The following is a 19,589-nucleotide window of genomic DNA, read 5'->3' on the forward strand; positions in this document are numbered from 1 at the left end:
ATAAAACTGGCACACTGATACCACAGAATATGAGAATTCATCGTTAAGCAAAATTTCTCCATATATACAGGCACAACAAAATATTTATGAAAGAATTTTAACTTTAAAATGTGATATAAAACTCTATAAACTATGTAATAACAATTTTGTAGGTTGAAAATTCTTGTATGCAAATAATCACAGACAAAAATGACTGAAAGGAAATATGTCAAATATTAGCAGTGGTTATGATTCTTGACATGAGATTATTGGTGATTTCTATGCCCTTCTCTGTACTTTCCTGCATTTTCAAAATTTCTATAATAAGCATAATTTTTTGTAAATAATAAAATCACTTATCCATTAGATTAATTAATACTAGCAGAGAATTTAGGGGTCAGGAACATACTCCCTTCTATTTTCTAGAAGAGATTGAGTTGGACCAGCTAATCTATTGAATATGATCATCTCAGGGAAGAAGATAGGGTGACAATATAGTTAGATAAGAAGAAGTCATACATTGATGAATTCTCTCAATTTTTCTAAGTCAATTATTTTATGTACACTAAAGAAAATAAAACAGAAATATCTGAAAATACTGCAGTTCATATTTTACAGTCTTTTTAAAATTCACACGAATAAAACTGAGTGATTAAATAATTTGAAAATGTCTTAAGATTCATTTTTCACTTCTTAAAAGTGACAAAGCCAATAGGTTATTTGTAGGAATCAACAAAGAATATGTGAATATTTGTAAAAACGTTATAAAGGATTCTCTCCTGCTTAACCAAGGCATCAACATACTGAGTCATTTTCATCTTCATGAGTGTAAATTCTGTAAAATTATGTACTTGACAATCAAAGATGCTCTCTGAGTGAATTTTTTAATGGAAATTGGATCAATTAATTAGCTGTTGTAGCCAAAAACAAACAAACAAATTCAGGACCAAACACATATCAAAAATTACACAGTTATTTATGTCTGCTGTCCAATTACTGTAGGCAGTTACCCTGACTGAAAACATTAAAAACTTCAGTTCTTCACATTTCCAATATTTATTTATGAACAAAAATTATTCTTTCCAATTCTGTTCACAAGGCAATCTGGAGGAGAAAATGTTGTGAATTGTATCATTTATTTCTGATCATTCTGAACACACATATATATAACTTCCTAGTATTGCATAATGATTTTAGTTAATCTTTAATGCAATGAGAATGGGAGACAAGGGGTGAGAAGAAAGCTTAATTACTGCTAAGACTCTTGGTAACATTATTTTGTAAAAAGAAAAAGTCCTTCATGAATTTGACATGACAACCTATGTATAAACTTACTGAAAATGAAGACCAAAAACACTGGATTTGCTCCCTCACCTATAAAATGGATGCAAAAATACCAACCAACTTCATATGAATACTGTGAAAAAGCTTAAAGAAAACAATATGTGTGTAATACTTGGGATAGTGCCAGTGACAGAGGAAGCTCTCAACAAGTGTTAACTAGCATTAGTGAATGGTTTTAAGCATAGAAGTGAGATTGTCAATTTGCATTCTCGAGTAAGGATTTTTTTTTCTGTTGTCATGAAAGCATGTCTATATGTATAAGATCAGTAAGTCACATAGGAATCTATGAATCTAGGAATATAAAGAAAATATATAAAGATCGACATAAAAGATGAAAAACTTAAGTACCTTCAGTTCTGTGGCTGACTCACAATGAAAAGTTTCTATATACACCTAAATATATTGGTTTTTCTGCAAGAAAACCCAAGAGATGAGCAGTGGTATTATTAACTTAAGATAGTACTAGAGAAAAGTTTAGGAATACAAAAAACACAATATTTTCCAAATTTGGAAATTTAGGCTTAAACAATCTCTAAGTCAACACCACCATGAAGACATGAAAAGTGAATGAGATGAAAATGAAATAAATTTGGTTAAAAGAAAAGAGCAAACTATGATAAAACTACAAAGGCCTTCTAGAATTAAGGAAAGAAATGTGTTTATAAAGATCAATTACACTTATTGCATGTAATATATTCTCAGTTAATGGTAATTTAAATAAGAAATGACAAATATTAATTTAATTTGGGAAGGACGTGTTTCTACAATTACTATTTTATGAGATTATGTGCATAAACTAGAACAAGAAAATTAGTTTAACTAAAAAATATAATTAATCTTAAAATCATTATTTTTCACAAATAATTATTTAATTAGCCCAAGGGAGGAAACTATTTTTAGTAATTACAAAAATAAACTCATTAAGACCTAATGCATTATTTCTTAAGCATATTGCTCATGGAAATAAAGAAGTAAAATTATTATTGTGCTGAATTGCATCTTCTGTTATTTTAAGCTAGAGTTAAATGGATACATTTCTGGACATTTACTATTTTATGACCATTTTTATGCTTTTGGGTATTCAGACTCCCCCTTCAAATGTTGCACAAGATGGGAAAATGTTTTCAGAGCTCTTGAGTTTTCACAAGATTTACAGCAAAATTACTAGAGGCAGATATCATGAGTGCTTTTAGGTGTGGGAGGAGAGGAAAATCTATTCATTACGGTAACATTACCTTTCTCTTCCTCAGAGACTGTATCCTGAGATCTTTGAGCACCCCTAAATTTGCAAACAACCATTACTGCATGTGGTTTCCTCTTTTAAAATAAGTACATTAAGTTTAAAATTAAAATTGCTGATCAATTTATAGATGTTCCACTGTCCCTTTAAGATTTTCCATTAGTCAAATTTAAATGTGTGTCTCAACAAATTTAAGAAATATGAGGAAAATTACATATGTGTATTGCAATCAAATCATCACTCCAAAATGTTAATGATGAGACTTAACCAGAGTCCTACTGGCAGAGCTACTAAAAATTGCAAGTTCTCTTTGTGGAAGGCTACTAACAATTGATGTAATTAATGGCTTTCCATGCACTGGGGACATTTTCCCTAGCAACAAATATTTTATGTAAGACATGCAATTATAATCAGAATCATATATGTTAAAAAAGCACACACTCACAAGCTGTTTGTTTAAGAATAGTTTCCCACCTCTCCGTGCTCTTGTGGATTACAGGGAAAAAAGTGTAATACTTTACACAAGAGAAATGTTGGAGAAAATATTATTAACTCAGAGCACCTACATCTACTCACACCAGCACTAAACCAGTACACATTCCCAACACAAAGAATGATGTACTTTCATGCCAGCTTATGACAAGTTGTATCAGAAAACAGAAAGCGTATCAGGCTCTCTCAACCAGTGTTTCAGCTTCTCTTTATTAAGCACAGAGAACTGCATTCTCTAAACTCCAGAACTCTGGTATAACTGTTTTAGTTTTAGTTGTGTCTACCAAGGTTGTTAGATAAATATGTCTTCTTCCATTTTGCCTGCCTTCTTTCCCTTCAACATTCAATCCCTTTTGTTATTAACAGAAAGTAAAATTAACTTTCTTTCTTAACCCTCCCAATAATATTGGCTACCTATTTATATATTAGATAATTTGTTATAATTTACTAGCATAAAATTAGTAGAAGACATCATAGTTTCAGAAATAACTAATAGGGAGTAAATTTACAAATTTATACTTATTATGTCAATTTGTGTGTCTGTAATTTAGAAAAATTGCCCCAATTCAACGTATTTGTGGAACAACTTAAAACCTCCAAGAGAGCATAGCTTAAGCACCATGACCATAAATATTAAAAAAATATATGGGTGAAGGCAGTCAAAAGGTACAAATTTCCAGTTATAAGATAAAAGCACTAAGGTTGTAATGTATGACATGATTGCTATAATTAACACTGCTGTATGATATATAGGAAAGCTGTTAAGAGAGTTGATCCTAAGACTTCTCATCTTTTTTCTTTTCTTTTTATTGTGTCTATATGAGATGATGGATATTAACTAAACTTATTGTGGTAATTATTTCACAATATATGTAAAGCAAACCATCATGCTGTACATCTTAAACTTAGCAGTGATGTATGTCAATTATTTCTCAATAAAACTGGAACAGATAAAAAAACATTTGGAAGACCAAGAGATAAAAATATTGTTCTCTATTTTCTAGAATTTTATTACTCAATTTCAAATGTTTTTCTAATTATAAAAGTTAAAGATTAAAATAGATATAAAACGGGATCCTGAATAATTTTTGTCCACTATATTTCTTCTGAATTACCTATCTGTGGAATATGTGAGTGTTAAAAGAACACCAAATTTACAGTCTGCTTAAAAGAAAAAAAATAGTTTTTTTTATTGATTATCATAGTTTGATTAACCTCCTAAATACTTTGACCGGGCATTCAACCCATTTCTGATCTTTAGTGAAACTGCCTTCAGAGTCATCCTGAAAGACAAGTGTCTAATCCTAACTTCAGAAGTTCCCAGAAAAAATTACAAAATCTGTCAATAATCCATATTAATATTTAACAATTTTTCCTGCCAGAAAAAATTATCTTTTCCCAAATTGAACTTCTCTTCATGGATCTCTTATGAATTCTCTCCAAAATTCCCAAAGAACACCCTACTGACTAGGCCTTTACTTAGTATCCTAGTGTGGCAGGCAGGATTTTAGTTACCATGATGTTACACTTGCAAATATGTTATGTCACATGGCAAAATTAATTTTTAGATAGAATTAAGAAGGCTAGTAAGTTGACTATCAAATATAAAGATTACTGGATGATTATTGGAAGAAACTTGCATAACTGAGGTGGGTCCAGTGTCATCACATGCACCCCTAGTAGCAGAAAAGGAAGGCAGCAGAGTCAATCAAAGAGGTCTAGTATAAGAGGCAGCAGGAAAATTGAGCCAGAAAGTGGAGGTCAGAGAGATTAAAATACAAATACATTTTTGCCATTTTTACTTACATTCCAAGTAGCACCAAATGTACCTTCCATACATATCAGTTTCATTTTTGAAAGCTTATACCTACAGTGGCATTATTATTAGTTAAATTATGAAATAGTTCTCATTCCTAGATACCACTGCAAGGTGTGAGGTCTAATTATTACAGATAAATAAAAGTGCTTATGTCACTTTATTAAATCTAATATCTAAGATCTAAAAATCAAAGAAAAATTCTAGAGAAATAAAAGGCCAGCTCTCCAATGGAATAAAGCAAAACAGTGATCATAAAGTGATATGATCTAAAGTAAAAACCAAAACAAGACTGTCCTCTTCTCTTCTCTCTGTTGCCAACATCTAACCAGCCATAAATCTTTCAATTTTATCTTGTTATCGCCTGAATATTTTACCGTTTCATTTATACAACCACAATAACTACCTTCAGAGTTCCTCGTATGAACCACTGCTACTCCTCTCCCTGGGCGTAGTCTCTTCCTGCAATGTATTTGTCACTTTCTAAAATAAAAGGGCCTTTCGAAAATTCAAAACTGATCATGATACTTGCTGAAATGAAACCCTTCAGTGAATCTCCTCTTTCTGCAAAATAAAAGTTTCTGCCATCTCCTTAATCTAATCTTCCAGCATTTAACATACCATTTGACAACTCTAGTCATGTGGGTTCATCTCATTATCAGTAAAGGATGATACTTATTGAGGGTTTACTATGTACCCAGCACTATGTGAAACACTTTACATGGATGATTACATTTAACTCTGAAACAGTCTTTCAAGTTAGATGCTATTATTATCCCACACTGGGTGAGTTAACTGGCTTCTTATGGCACATTAGGAATTACCTATTCACTCAAATGGTAATGCCAAGATAGAAACCTAAGTCTGATTTCAGACCAGAATAAACTCTCATGTCTACCTTCATTCTAGGAGATCCTTGCAAAGCACTAAGCTAATTCCATATCTATACTTTAATTCTTATCTGCCAAAAGGACTTCGATTTGTCCTTTGGTGAAGTCTTCTCTGATTCCACCACCAGTAACCCCTAACAGTTTTGATCACTACCTTTTCTGTGTCATCACCTCCATTATACAAGATGTCCTCACAACTTGGCCATGGTGAGAGTAATCTTGGAAGTTTAGTGAAAGTACAAATGCTTGGCTGAAACTCAGAAACACTGACCTGATCTTCTGGGTGGAGTCTTGTTATCTGTATTTTTAACAAGACTTCAAGATAACTATAGTGCACCATTATCTGAGAAGTACCAACTTACATAAACAAGACTTACAGTGTTTACACAGTAACTTTGCAATTACTGCTGTTTGCACATTCTTATTCCCAGTTAGCCTGAAGCTTTTTTAGGGCTACATCCTATGAAAATATGTAGCACTTACACCCAGAGAATATACCTAACATTTAGTAGGTACTCAATGAAAATTTGATAAGTAAACAAGTGGCTGTGTTCTTATACATGAGAAATGATATGGAAATAGAAAATTATGGGAGGGAATGAATTGTTGCCTTTCTTCACTAAGTAATAGGAAAATAGTGATGTGAAATTATCAAAATGGGCCTCTACAAACATTAATGAGACGAAGGCACGGGATTGGGCAGAAGGAACATGAGATCTGTGTAATTACCATCACCATCATGCGTTTCAAAGTTAAAAGGCCATGATCTCAAGTTCAAGGGGAAAAAAATAGCACCATATAATAAAGGTCAGCCGTTTGTCAGCATTTCCCTTTTAAGTAAATAAAAAGCAAGACATATCTGTCTAGTAACTGTGCCATCAGATAATCTAGATTATTTTTCTGAAAATCTCATGGGTGAGTAGGAAAATCGGACAGAGAAAATATTATTTGCTGGAAAGACTCAGCCAAATTTCTATTTCCCAAGCCAGAAGAACACCTGTCATGTTTCCTGAAACCTTTACTATTTAAAATATTCCTTTAGGAATACAGAAAGAGTCTACTTTCTTGGTTAAAAGGAAAACAACATGAAATCTGTCCTTTTTATAGCAAACCTTAGTGTCTTTTGCATCTGTTGCTTGTATTCATAGTGTGATTATGGGACTGTTATTTCCCTGATGTGATTACTTACTTATGTTACCCTGTGGGCAGAACTTTTATTTCAGAGATTGTCAGAAATGAAATACCAAAGATGTGCAGTGAAATAGGTGTCTTCTGAATAGAGAAAAGTTTATAGAACTACCTTGTTTATAACACACATACACACAATTATTTTTCCCAGTACCTAACTGTTTAAGCATTTTGCCTTAAGTATAAAAGCATTTCATTTTTTTCAGTTTTCCCTACAGTCCTTGCCTATACTCATTAAAGATATAGTTTTCTCTTACAGAGGTTATTGTGTTCTTACATCTTAACCAGGAATTTTGGGGACTTTGAATTCATAAGGAAGTTCTTTAAAATTTTTTGTCTAGTTAATACAACTTGCCTCCCCCAGTAGACAAATTCTTGCATTACCACAAAATAGATGTTATTCCACTAAGGGGAGATTACCATTCTGGAAGAGATATTAAGGTGCCCTTTCCACAAACAAATCAAGAATATTTGCCAAAAAAAGTCACTGTTTGGGTATATTCTCTTGAATTTCTGGAAGTGATATACTCAAATTGCAAAGAGTGATCAGACAGCCTTTGAGACTGCCCTGCTAGACACTACCAAAACCACAGCTGCTCTATCCAGCATTTGACCCACCAAATCCATTATAACTGCTTTTCAGTCTGTTATTGACAAAGCAGCCAAAATAGCTCCCATAGCATGTTTTTAAGTTTTTAAAGACTAGAGCAGAAGTTATCAGTCATTTTAATTCTGTAAAATTGTCCTGAAATGTCCTTGTTCAATCTTTCCTCATTCTCTGCACTTAATATTTTACAAATACTATGTTAAAATCCTTATTGATTTGACAATAGATTTGAAAGCATTTAATATGCCAAATCTTTTTAATTAATTGAAAAAACAGTAGGCATCCTTGGCACTGACTTCTCTCCTGTCCACTAAATTTATCTTTTCCTCTCCTCTCCTTCCTTTATCTGTCCTTCTTGTCCTACTTAAGCTCGCTTTTTACACACTTTCTAATTTTCTTTTTCTCATGTAATTTTCTATATTTCTTTATTTTTCTATTTATAGTTCCTATTTTAACCTAGATTCACTAATTTTGTTTAAAAACAACTGGAATGTTTTTCTGTGACAATATTACCACATGCAACCACCTAGTAAGACATTTATTTAGTTTCTCCAAAAAGAAAATCCTTTTTCTACCCAGAAAATATTTTAACTTCTGTTAAGTTATGATTTGGTAAAACTTAATGTTTTAATGTAACTTTATAGGCTTTTTGTAGTACTGTTTTTTTTTAAATTATATTTACTTTGATCCAGGACTTATTTTAGAATTTTGCACCAATTAAAAGAGAGCATTCAGCAAACGTTTTGATGGATTAGTTAAGTCCTCTAACACAATATTTTAAAAATTCACTGATCACCTTAACATCCTCTAACAGGATTCCACTTTGTGGCTTTTGAAAAATACAGTTAATACTGTCCTTAGGTAACCTAAATACGGTGCCTAGTTTTTTGTTTGTTTTTCCCTTGGGTGGAGGATCCAGATATCTAATAAATCTTAAGAAGTATCTGGGGATCAGTTTGAACCCAAAGAATCATTTTGGGAATATCTGTTTTAGAGTATGTAAATTCTGTGCTAACAGATTAAATGACAGTCCTAGGGGGTAGCCTCTCGATCATCAGGAGAGTTGGTGTCTTATTATCTAAAGCAACTGCTTACAAAGCACATTGATACATCATTTGTTCTTATGTTCATTCATTACCAGTGGTAAGTTCTCTTCCACATTCTTGAGTTTGATTCAGATAATTAATTTAGGAAATATTAGCATTCCTTGATTGCTCATTTTATAGAAATATAGTTGTAACATAGTTGTCACAAATATAAGGGAAAAAACACATTTCACATAAGAAAATTTACAGTGATTAGGATGGAGATTTATCTTACTCATCTTCCAATCCCTTTATAATTCTAATCAGACTTTCCCTGAAGTGGTAAGATACTCAACTTTATGCTTTAAATTAAAGATCATGATAAAAGATGCTTAAATTATATATTTCTAGTATGCCTATCCTGTCAAAGATGTTAGCTTCCAAGATCTGAAACTGAGAGATCTAAATCCACTAGTCTTGTTTTCCCTTAAGAGTAGCAAACTATCACTTCTTTCTTCTAAGAGGTAAGCTACTATATATTACTAACAATTATTATTTGTTGATTAGGATATGGTTCAATTTCCCTCATTTATTGACATAATTAAGAAGTTCAAACCAAAAGAATGGGTTTGAAAAATATTATAGATAATTGGATAAATAATTTCATTAAATTATAATTTTCTTATATTATTTATCTTATACAAATAAAGGACCTTTTTAGCATTCATTAAAATGTTTTATTTTAGAAATGCAAAAGTTTTATACAATAGACTTCAAAAAAGTTTCTTCAGTTTCTTTCTGATTATGATAATTTAATGGTCTGTATTATAAATAGCTGTCAAAACATATGGCATTTTTAAACTGTATCACCTAAATGAAGTTAAAGTTCTAATTATGACATCTCATAACTTTCAGGAATATCCCTGACTGTATAAGCAACCTGAGTTCCTGGTGCTGCCTTAAACCTATGCACTAACCCTACTGAGTCAGTTGCAATTTTTATAACATGCCATGTGTCATAGCTCTGTCTGAATATGAAGTTTGCATGCTAAAAACATCCACTCTTTGTTGCCTAACTGTAAAACTCCTGGTTATTTGTTAAGATTCAGCCAAAGTGCCACCTCTTGTTTGAAGTATTTCCTCAACTTCCTAAATGAAGCTGATTACTTATCACTTTTGTGCATCTACCATAAATATCTCTATTCCTGTATTCATAGCACAGCATTACTGCTTCTCTCTCTTTCTCTTCTACCAGATGGCGATCTCCTCAAAGAAAGATACTCTGACATATTTCCCTTTCATACCCCATATTGAGCACAGCACCTAGTGTACAGTACACATTCAAAATGTTAATTGGTTGAATGAAATATGAATGGATGAAACTCCTTGTACTTATTTGTCACCTGTCTACATTACAATGGTACCTTTACTGTATCTGAAGTTAGCAATAGCTGGAAAATGAACCTTAATATAAAACCAAAAAACTATCAAAAATTAATTAATTAGTATTTATTTAGTACATAGCTCTGTTCTTTTCCACAGGATACATCTTTCGTATCAGGTCTTCAAGCCAAGTAATGAAATAAGACACCTATCTTACATCATATATAAAAATTAACTCAAAATGAATTAAAGACTTAAACATAAAACCTGAAAATGTAAAATTCCTAGAAAAGAACAGGGAAAGGGTGTCATGACATTGGTCTTGGCAGTGATTTCTTGGATATGACACTAAAGCACAGGGAAAGAAAAGAAAAAATCAAGAAGTGCACAAAATCAAACTAAAAAGCTTCTTCAAAGCAAAGGAAACAAGCAGCAGAGTTAAAAGGCAACCTAAAGGATGGGGGACCTTAAGAAAATACTGGCAAACTGAACTCAACAGCACGTTAAAAGGATCATTTACTAGCACCAAGTAGTGTAAATTGTCTTATGTGAAATGTGTTTTTTCCCTTATATTTGTGACAACTATGTTACAACTATATTTCTATAAAATGAGCTATCAAGGAATGCTAATATTTCCAAATTAATTATCTGAATCAAACTCAAGAATGTGGAAGAGAACTTACCACTGGTAATGAATGAACATAAGAACAAATGATGTATCAATGTGCTTTGTAAGCAGTTGCTTTAGATAATAAGACACCAACTCTCCTGATGATCGAGAGGCTACCCCCAGGACTGTCATTTAATCTGTTAGCACTGAATTCACATAATCTAAAACAGATATTCACAAAATGATTCTTTAGGTTCAAACTGATCCCCAGATACTTCTTAAGATTTATTAGATATCTGGATCCTCCACCCAAGGGAAAAACAAACAAAAATCTAGTCATATAGTCAACTAATATTTGATGAGAGAGCCAAGAATACTCAAGAGGGAAAGAACAGTCTCTTTAATAAATGGTGTTAGAAAAACTAAATAATCACATGCAGAATTATGCAATTGGGCCTCTATCTTACACCTCTCACAAAAATTAATTGGAATTGGATTAAAGATTTAAACATCAAACCTGATACTTTAGAAGTCCCAAAAGAAAACAGGGAAATTGTTCCTTGATGTTGGTCTTGGCACTGATTTTTTTGTATATGACACAAAAAGCACAAGAACAAAAGCAAAAATAAGTAAGTGGGACAACCTAAAATAAAAAAGCTTCACAGCAAAAGAAACAACAAGATGAAAAAGCAAACTACAGAATGAGACAGAATATTTGCAAACTATCTAACTGATAATGGGTTGATATCCAAAATATATGAGGAACTCATATAACTAAATAGCAAAAACAAAAAACAAAAACAATCTGTTTTAAAAAAGGGTGATGTCTGAATAGACTTATTTTCCAAAGAAGACATACACATGGCCAACAGGTACATGAAAAGGTGCTTAACATCACTAATCATAAGGGAAATGAAAATCAAAAGCACAATGATATGTCACTTCACACTTGTTAGAAAAGCTATCACAAGACAAGAGATAATTGTTGTGTGGATGTGACAAAAAGGAAACCCTTACACACTGTTGGTGTAGATGTAAATTGGTACAGTCACAATAGTTAATAACATGAAGGTTCTTCAAAAAATTAAAAATAGAACTATGATATAATCCAGCAATCCCACTTCTGGGTATATAACCAAAGGAATTGAAATCAGGATCTCAAAGAGATATCTACACTCCATGTTCACTGTAGCATTATATATAATAATCAAGATATGGAAACAACCTAACTGTCTTTCTATGGATGAATGGGATAAAGAAGATATGTTACATATATAAAAGGAAATATTATTCAGCCATGAAAAAGAAGGAAATCCTGCCATTTGCAATAAGGTAGATGGACTTTCAGAGTATTATGCCAAGTGAAATAAAGCTTTGGTAGTATTTCCGTGTGAAGCCTATTTGGACCAGGTATTTTATGTAGGTTGCTTTTCAATAACTATTTTCTATATCAGTCATATGATAATTGATCTATTTAGAATTTGTCTCTACCAGTGTCAATTTTGGTAAATTTCATAAGGCATTTTTGTTTTTATCTCCTTATGGTTCTTGCTGATTTGTTTCAAGAATCTTGGTGCTGTGTCATTTGGTGCACAGATACTCAAAACTGGAGTTTTGTTATGATGTGTACCCCTCCTGACAACTATAAAATACTCTTATTTGTCTAAAAAAAAAGTATCAGTGTTGGTGAGACTGTACATATTTGAACCTTTATACAATGTTGATGCTAATGTAAACCAGTACAGACACTGTGAAAAACACTAATGAGAATCCTCCAAAAAATTAAAAGTAGATCTACCATATGACCTAGCAATCGAACTTCTGGGTATATTCCCAGAAGAATTGAAAGCAGAATCTCAAAGAGATAACTGCACTCCCATGTTCACTGAAGCATTATTCACAACAGCCAAGATATGGAAACAATTCAAATGTCCATCAAGATAAAGAAAATATGGTATATACATACAGCAGAAAATTATTCAGTCTTACAAAAGAGGACATTCTGCCACATGTGACAACATGGATGAACCTGGCGGACATTATGCTATGTGAAATATGTCAGAAACAGGAGGAAAAATACTATATGATGCCACTTACATGAAATATCTAGAAGTCAAACTCATAGAAATAGAAAGTAGAACATTGGTTTCCAGGGGCTGAGAGGAGGGAGAAATGGGGAGGTGCTGTCCAATGGGTATAAAGTTTCAGTTATGCAAGATGATTAAGTTCTAGAGATCTGCTGTCGATCATTGTGCCTATAGTTAACACTACTGTATTGTGCACTTAAAAATTTTGTTAAGAGAGTAAATCTCATGTTAAGTGTTCTTACAATAAAAAAAAGAAAATACTTGTGAATTCTGATGAAAACCATTAGAACTTTATACATATAATTTTGTAGTTGAAATGAAGAAACACTTCAAAATTTTAAGAAAGTAAGACAATGGTCTCTTTTGATAAAGTCCATTTACTCTCTATATTCAGAAAAGTAATTTTTAAAAATTAATACAAATTTGTTCTTAATTTTCTTGAAGAGCACATGATATATTTACCTGTGTATTCAAGGTGAAATCCTGCAGCAGAAACACTGATGTCTGATTGAAAATTTAGATATAGATTATTAGATGTGCTATTCAAAAGATGGGGTATTGTTGTTCCTGAAATAATAATTAAAAACGTAGGTCAGTAATCACATAATGAGTACTACAGTAAAACTAAGTAAGATAACTAATAATCAGCCAATAGGTTGTCACTGAAATTATGTATCAGTCATGTGTTTTACAAGAATTTTTAAATATAAATATTTCTTCCACATTTCTTTTTCATTTTACTGTTTCTGACTATCTCTAAGGAGATAGACTTTTGAGAGCACATTAGATTGTTTCTGAAAAATAGGGAGGAGCAAAGAAAGCGAGTGAAAGTCAACGCAGTAAATTTTACTGGTCACCTAAAAAATATTTTGAATTTCATGTGGATTTCAATATTCAATGCATAAGCTAATAATAAACTTAATTTTAAAGTTTGTATGTGATTTTTATGGTATAACAACAAAACTTAATATGGGTTACAGATATATTCATTATTTTCCTTTATTATAATATATATACATATTATATATATATATATATAATAGAATATTATTTAGTCTTTAAAAAGAGAAGAAAATTGTGCCATATGTGACAACATGAACAAACTTGTTGGACATTATGATAAGCAAAATAAGCCAGACACAGAAGGACAAATGCTATATAATACCACTTATATGAAGTATCTAGAAGAGTCAAGTTCACAGTAATAGAAGGTAGAACATCGGATTCCAGGGGCTGAGAGTTGGGAGAAATGGGGAGTTACTATCCAATAGGTATAAAGTTTCAATTACGCAGGATGAATAAGTTCTAGAATATATATATATATATAACATATACATATATATATTCATTCCACACCAGGTCAAGTACCTTGATGTTTCTTACACCCTGACAACAAAGCTGGTAGTTAAAGTCCAGAAAATGCCAATTACGAATTAGCCTTGTCTCTCAGCAAATTCTTTACAATCAGGTTCTTCTGAACCTCTAAAGGTAATCAACTGTAATTTATTCCCTTACTGAGTTAAAAATATAAAATAACCTGCTTGAACCAATTACTTCTTGACTCTTTGATAATGAGCAATGGTTCAAGTTCCTTAAGGTCACAACTGAAGCAGTTTCAAATGATAAGCACAAAAATAACTCTCAATTCTGTTTCAAGATAAGGTTCAATAAGCATATGAGTGGATAGTGTGGCAAATGATTTTTTGTCATTTTCTAGCTATTTTTCACTTACTTTGCACACCTCTGTAAACCTTAACCACTGAGACTTCTACAAGAGAAATCAGAAAAAATTCATTACGGAACACAGAATTGTTTTCTTTTATTTCCCCCTGAACTTGCTTTTTGTCCATAGTGTCCTAAGGGAATCCCTGAAGACAGAGGTAAACAGAAACTCAAAGGTCACTTGAACTGCCTTTGGTCTCTTAGAGGATCTCAGTGATTAAGGCTCTGACTCTAGAGACACACCAGCTGGGTCCCAGTCTCATTCTAATATTAGCTGTGCAACCTTAGGCAACTTAATCTCTCTAAGTGTCAATCAACTACCAGGACTGCTAGGAAGATCAAATGAGAAAACAAGCTTCGCACAGAGCTAGCACTCAGTAGCTTGGTAGCTGTTATTCTTCATCATTTTTATCATCTGCAGTATTGTACTTATTATTCAGAAAGTATTACACCTAGTCTATTATAGACAAATGCATACTCAAAATTTTATAAGCTTTTTCCAAGAAAAATGTTTATCTAAATCTTTACCTAAAATATTTTTTTCCTAAAATATTTTTAATGCCTAAATCAAATCACCCCTACTTTAGATATTTCTTCTTTCCTTTCCTCAATGGTGATGCTGAAAAATAGGTTATCATATTCTACTTTAAAATTTATTAAAAACTTAATAACATTCAAACTTCTTTCAGTATATCTGAAATATATAAGCTTATAATTTAGCTATGTTCATATTTCTAGAGTTAAACAGTATAGTTGAAATGTAAGTAAGAAGTATAGTTAAAATTAAGTAAAATTTCATTTCATCCTTTATATGGTATATGAAGCTGTTAGATTAATGCATAAACTACCTTTAAAAACCTTAACAAATTTTAAAACCTTCTGGTCTTGGTATATGGTATTAATTTTACATAATTTAATTCGTTTCATAGAATTAATTTTGTATTCTTCTTATTCTTACTCAACAGTACCTTGCAGCATTTACCATGTTGTTACAGTCTCTATAATTATTTAAATGACTATTAAGTGAATATACCATAATTACCAAGCACTAATTTTTAACTATTATTTCTCATTCTTTTTTCTTTTTTTTGGGGGGATGGGGCATACACACTATTACTGAACCATAGCTAAGCTAAAAATACTACCATTAGCCCAAAAGCATCAATAAATAATTACACAAATATAATAAGACTATAGTGAGGTATTAAACAGCAATTTCAATTTCATTACCTTTAAAGCCTTTCATATTTCTAACCTTGTAATTTAGTTCATTGTGTATAGTTTATAAAAAGCAAATTAAAACCACCAATCCAGAGTTCTAGGGAGCCTTTTAAAAAAAAGAGATTTTTACCTTCCCAATTTAATGTATTTTAATAAAGCTGAGCTCCCTTGTTACCTGAATAACTTCCAAGTCTTGGAGCATTGTTGTCTCCCCCATCATAAAAATCCAGAGAATCCCAATTATGTTCTGTAGCAAAGCTGATAACTTGCACCTGTGAAATAATAATTACTTATAAGAACACATATTTCTAATGAAATATATATACTATAACCTACTTATCTTCCCTGGAAGAGAGAGCTCAAAGCCTAGACGACAGCATCATGGCCCTTCATAGAAGGATTTTAATAGGATTGATTTTTGCCATTATGGCACTGGCCTACATGCGCTGACTTTTATAGTAAAAGCCTATGAGCCACCTAGCAGTGCACACCACGGGTATAACACTGAGAACAGAGTCTCCATCTCACCTTAGTGTTAATCTAATGTCTTAGTGCCTGGAATCCTAATCAAGGCATGTTCCAAACAATTGGTTAACTTTTATATTTTGGAATGTTAGATTCTTGTCACTGATTGAGTTTACTCATTTGCATTACCTACTAGGAAATAACCAGATTTGTGGTCCACATATAGGTCCACCTTATTATATATATATATTCGAATTAGTATTCTGGATACATTTTATTTTCTCTTTCTTGGCATACCTTTATTCAATTTTCTGTCTTTCTTTTATTAAAAAAAATTAACATTATAATCCTGTATGTGTAAGTTTAATAGATTTCAATATGTATGACCAAAAATTATACTTTGTAACTGATCTGGGCATGTCTTTTAAATTTTATTTTTATAAATGAAGTTGTAATAACTATATCACTGTGAAGGTCCACAGAGTGACAAGGGAAATGCTGGAGTATAATTCTCTCATTATTAAATTTTATTTAAAGAAAGAGGCATGTGTTACTTTGTTGCACTTCACTTGGCCCAGCTTGAGTTTTTGCAAGAACCCATAAGACTCTCACAACTACTGTGGAAGTTACCTATTTTTCTCTTTGTTTATTATACATTTTATAGTTCAGGAGAAGGTAAAAGAATAGTTTTATTAAAACAAACTTATTTTTACTTCGTTAAAAGTCTGTTATAAATGTAAGTACTATACTCATTCACTAAATACTTGTAACAATCATTGTTCATTAAAAATTTCTTATGCACAAAACAGTCCATTGTCATTCTTCCATTCAAGTGAATTCTGGTGCTATTTTCCAGGGGTGAGTGCCACATGGCAACAGATACCCTGCCTGTGTGACAGGCATTAGGCCCAATGGCAATGTTCCAGGACAGGAAGACCAGAATTAAAGCTTTATGGTTGTAATACAACCACCACCTCCTTAAAAAATGGTCAATTCTCTCTTCATATCAGAATTTATTTTCTTTCAATTCAGGAAAAGAAAAAAACCACATTCGGCTAAAAAAAAAATAAGGACTCATGGAATAGTTGACATCTGAGATAAGCAAAATGTGTTGAATTCCACTGAAAGAAATCACTGAGTTAGTAAAAATGTAGAGGAGACAAGCCATGAGGTAGACTTAGTGAACCATCAGTAATCCAATTTAGCCACAGTGGGGATTCACATAAGAGAAAATATGCATGCAAAGATGGGAAGAGTAAAGAAAAGTTAGAAAGAGTAAAACTCAGTGGATAAATACAAGAGATACTGGAGTTAGAATGTCTGGGTTTGCAACTTCCTAACTCCCTTTACTCACAGGTACATAACACTAAAAGAGTTAATCTCTTTATGCCTTAGATTTCTTACATAAATCACTGTAATAGAGGTATGTAGTTCATAGATTTGTTGTAAAAATTAACGTGATTTTAGCTTAGAATAGTGCTCAGCGTGTACTGAAGATTTAATGTATCTTATCTAAGGGAGAGAATGAGAGAGAGGGGGTATAAAGGCTGAACACCACCATAATAACTATGCAGTTGAGGAATATTTCACTGAAGGTTTTAGAAAGTGGGTTAGAGAAGAATAATCAGGACTATGCTTTAAGTACAGTACTACTTCAATGGGTGAAGAAAATAAAAGTGAGAAGACAATTTTACTGTCTGTCTCAGTAGCTCAGGTGAGAAACAATGAAAGACTTAAGTGGGTTAGAGGCAAGAATAGCACAAAGGGGGCCCAGATCTCACATGTGTTGCTATAGGGAAAATTACTGGATTTTATGAATAGGAAAAGGAAATGGTAGGAAAGATTTAAAAATAATTTATTTTTTCCCCCAAGTTATTGGGATCAGAGGAATGGCAAGCACAAAAAGGTAGATATTGTGGAGGAAAACCTATTACCTTGGTGAGAGGAAGAAAATCTGTTTAATTCCTGAGATATACATATATTTGGCTGAGTATGGCTCCCAAAGATACAGGTCCTGGTCATTTGAGCCTGTAATATTGCCACATATGGAAAAAGGTCTTTCAGATGTGATTAAACTAAGGATCTTGACATAGGGAGATTATCAGAGATTATTTAGATAAGCCCTAAATGCAATCAGAAGTGTTCTTATAAGAAAAATGTCAAGAAAGATTTGCCAAAGACGAAAGAGGAGAATGCAATGTGACCACAGAAGCAGAAATTGGAGTAATGTGGCTGCAAGCCAAGGCATGCTGGCAGGTACCCAAAGCTGGAAGAGGCAAGGAAAGGATTCTTCCCTGGAGCCTGGGCAGAGGGGAGAGTGGAGGATGGTAGGAGTGCAGCCCTGTCAGCAGCTCAATTTCAGTGCAGTATAATTGATTTAGGACTTCCCGCCTCCAGTAGTGTGAGAGAATAAATTTCTGTTATTTTAAGCTATTGAGTTCATGATGATTTGTTACAGAAGCCACAGAAAACTAATACAATTTGCCACTTGGATTCTGGGCAAATTGTGAATGCAGTATGGCATATTAAACACACAGACGGTGTAGAAGACTCAAGTAAATGACTGAGGCCCCACTATGACAAAAAGCCAAATGAGTGTCAAGTGAAGGACTTAAAAAGAAACAGCTACTGATTCAGTGTTCAGAAGAACGAAAGTGGATGGAGTTGTCCATTATGATAACAGGATAGCTTTATGAGGTAAAGAATTTCCAATAATTAAAATCAGGTATCTATCATAAAGACATTTAAATCCCATTTTACTTTGTTTTGAGGCTTACATTAACTCATGATGATCATTCTACAAATTGACACAATTAAGTAACCAACATTTTTTCTATGATTAATCACATAAAGATTGCTGTTTGCTTGATAATTCTGTTACTGTTGAATGTAGCTCCTTTAGAATTCTCCCTCCAATATGCCTTCTTAAAATAAACAGGCAAACAAATATATTCCTCCCCAAAAACTTCTCATGTAATAGTAAACAACAAATTGGTCTATTTGTTGATGTTATTTTCAAAAAATGCTCAATCATTCTATATTATTTGTAACTTTTTCAGCATTCCAAATGTTTCTTCTTCTCTTCTTTCCACTAATGGCTTTCCCATTTCATCTCATTTATTGGATATTCGTATAATTCTTTATTGACACCTATATTTAGCCCAACATAATAAAATAAAATAAACATTGCTTTAAACTTGGTGTACTAGCCAGGGAGCTTTTAGGTGAAGTTAGTAAAATTTCAAATATATCATATATTATGTGTGTGTTTTAACTGTGTGTGATTTAGCAATATGTCTAAAATTAGCAAACATATAAGATTAATTAGAAAAAAGAGCTTGATAGTTGTTTAGAGTATTTAAAATAAAAATTCCAGTATGCTCACACTTTGAAAGTTTGATAAATGCTCTGCTAAACACAGATCTTATTCTCTAAAGCACAATCATTAAACAAAATGCTTCCTCAGTGAAAGATTTCATAGTGTCATTGATACAACTGTCTAGTTTTGAACAGTGTTTGG

The 19,589-nt window shown here is 32.3% G+C and overlaps 1 protein-coding gene across 3 annotated transcripts in view; it reads right to left on the minus strand.

The window, feature by feature from the left end:
* The window catches only part of CSMD3 (CUB and Sushi multiple domains 3), a 1,005,695-nt gene that overhangs the window by 107,926 nt on the left and 878,180 nt on the right, over positions 1–19,589 (minus strand). For all 3 annotated transcript variants that reach the window (XM_031691263.2, XM_072949624.1, XM_072949623.1), the window contains 2 exons: positions 15,780–15,876; positions 13,124–13,228 (listed from right to left, as the gene is read on the minus strand). In XM_031691263.2, coding sequence (XP_031547123.1) covers positions 13,124–13,228; positions 15,780–15,876 — 202 coding nt within the window. The remainder of the gene's footprint in view (positions 1–13,123; positions 13,229–15,779; positions 15,877–19,589) is intronic.

Source organism: Vicugna pacos, chromosome 25 (assembly GCF_048564905.1).
Source record: "Vicugna pacos chromosome 25, VicPac4, whole genome shotgun sequence".
In the NCBI taxonomy this organism is placed as follows: Eukaryota; Metazoa; Chordata; class Mammalia; order Artiodactyla; family Camelidae; genus Vicugna; species Vicugna pacos.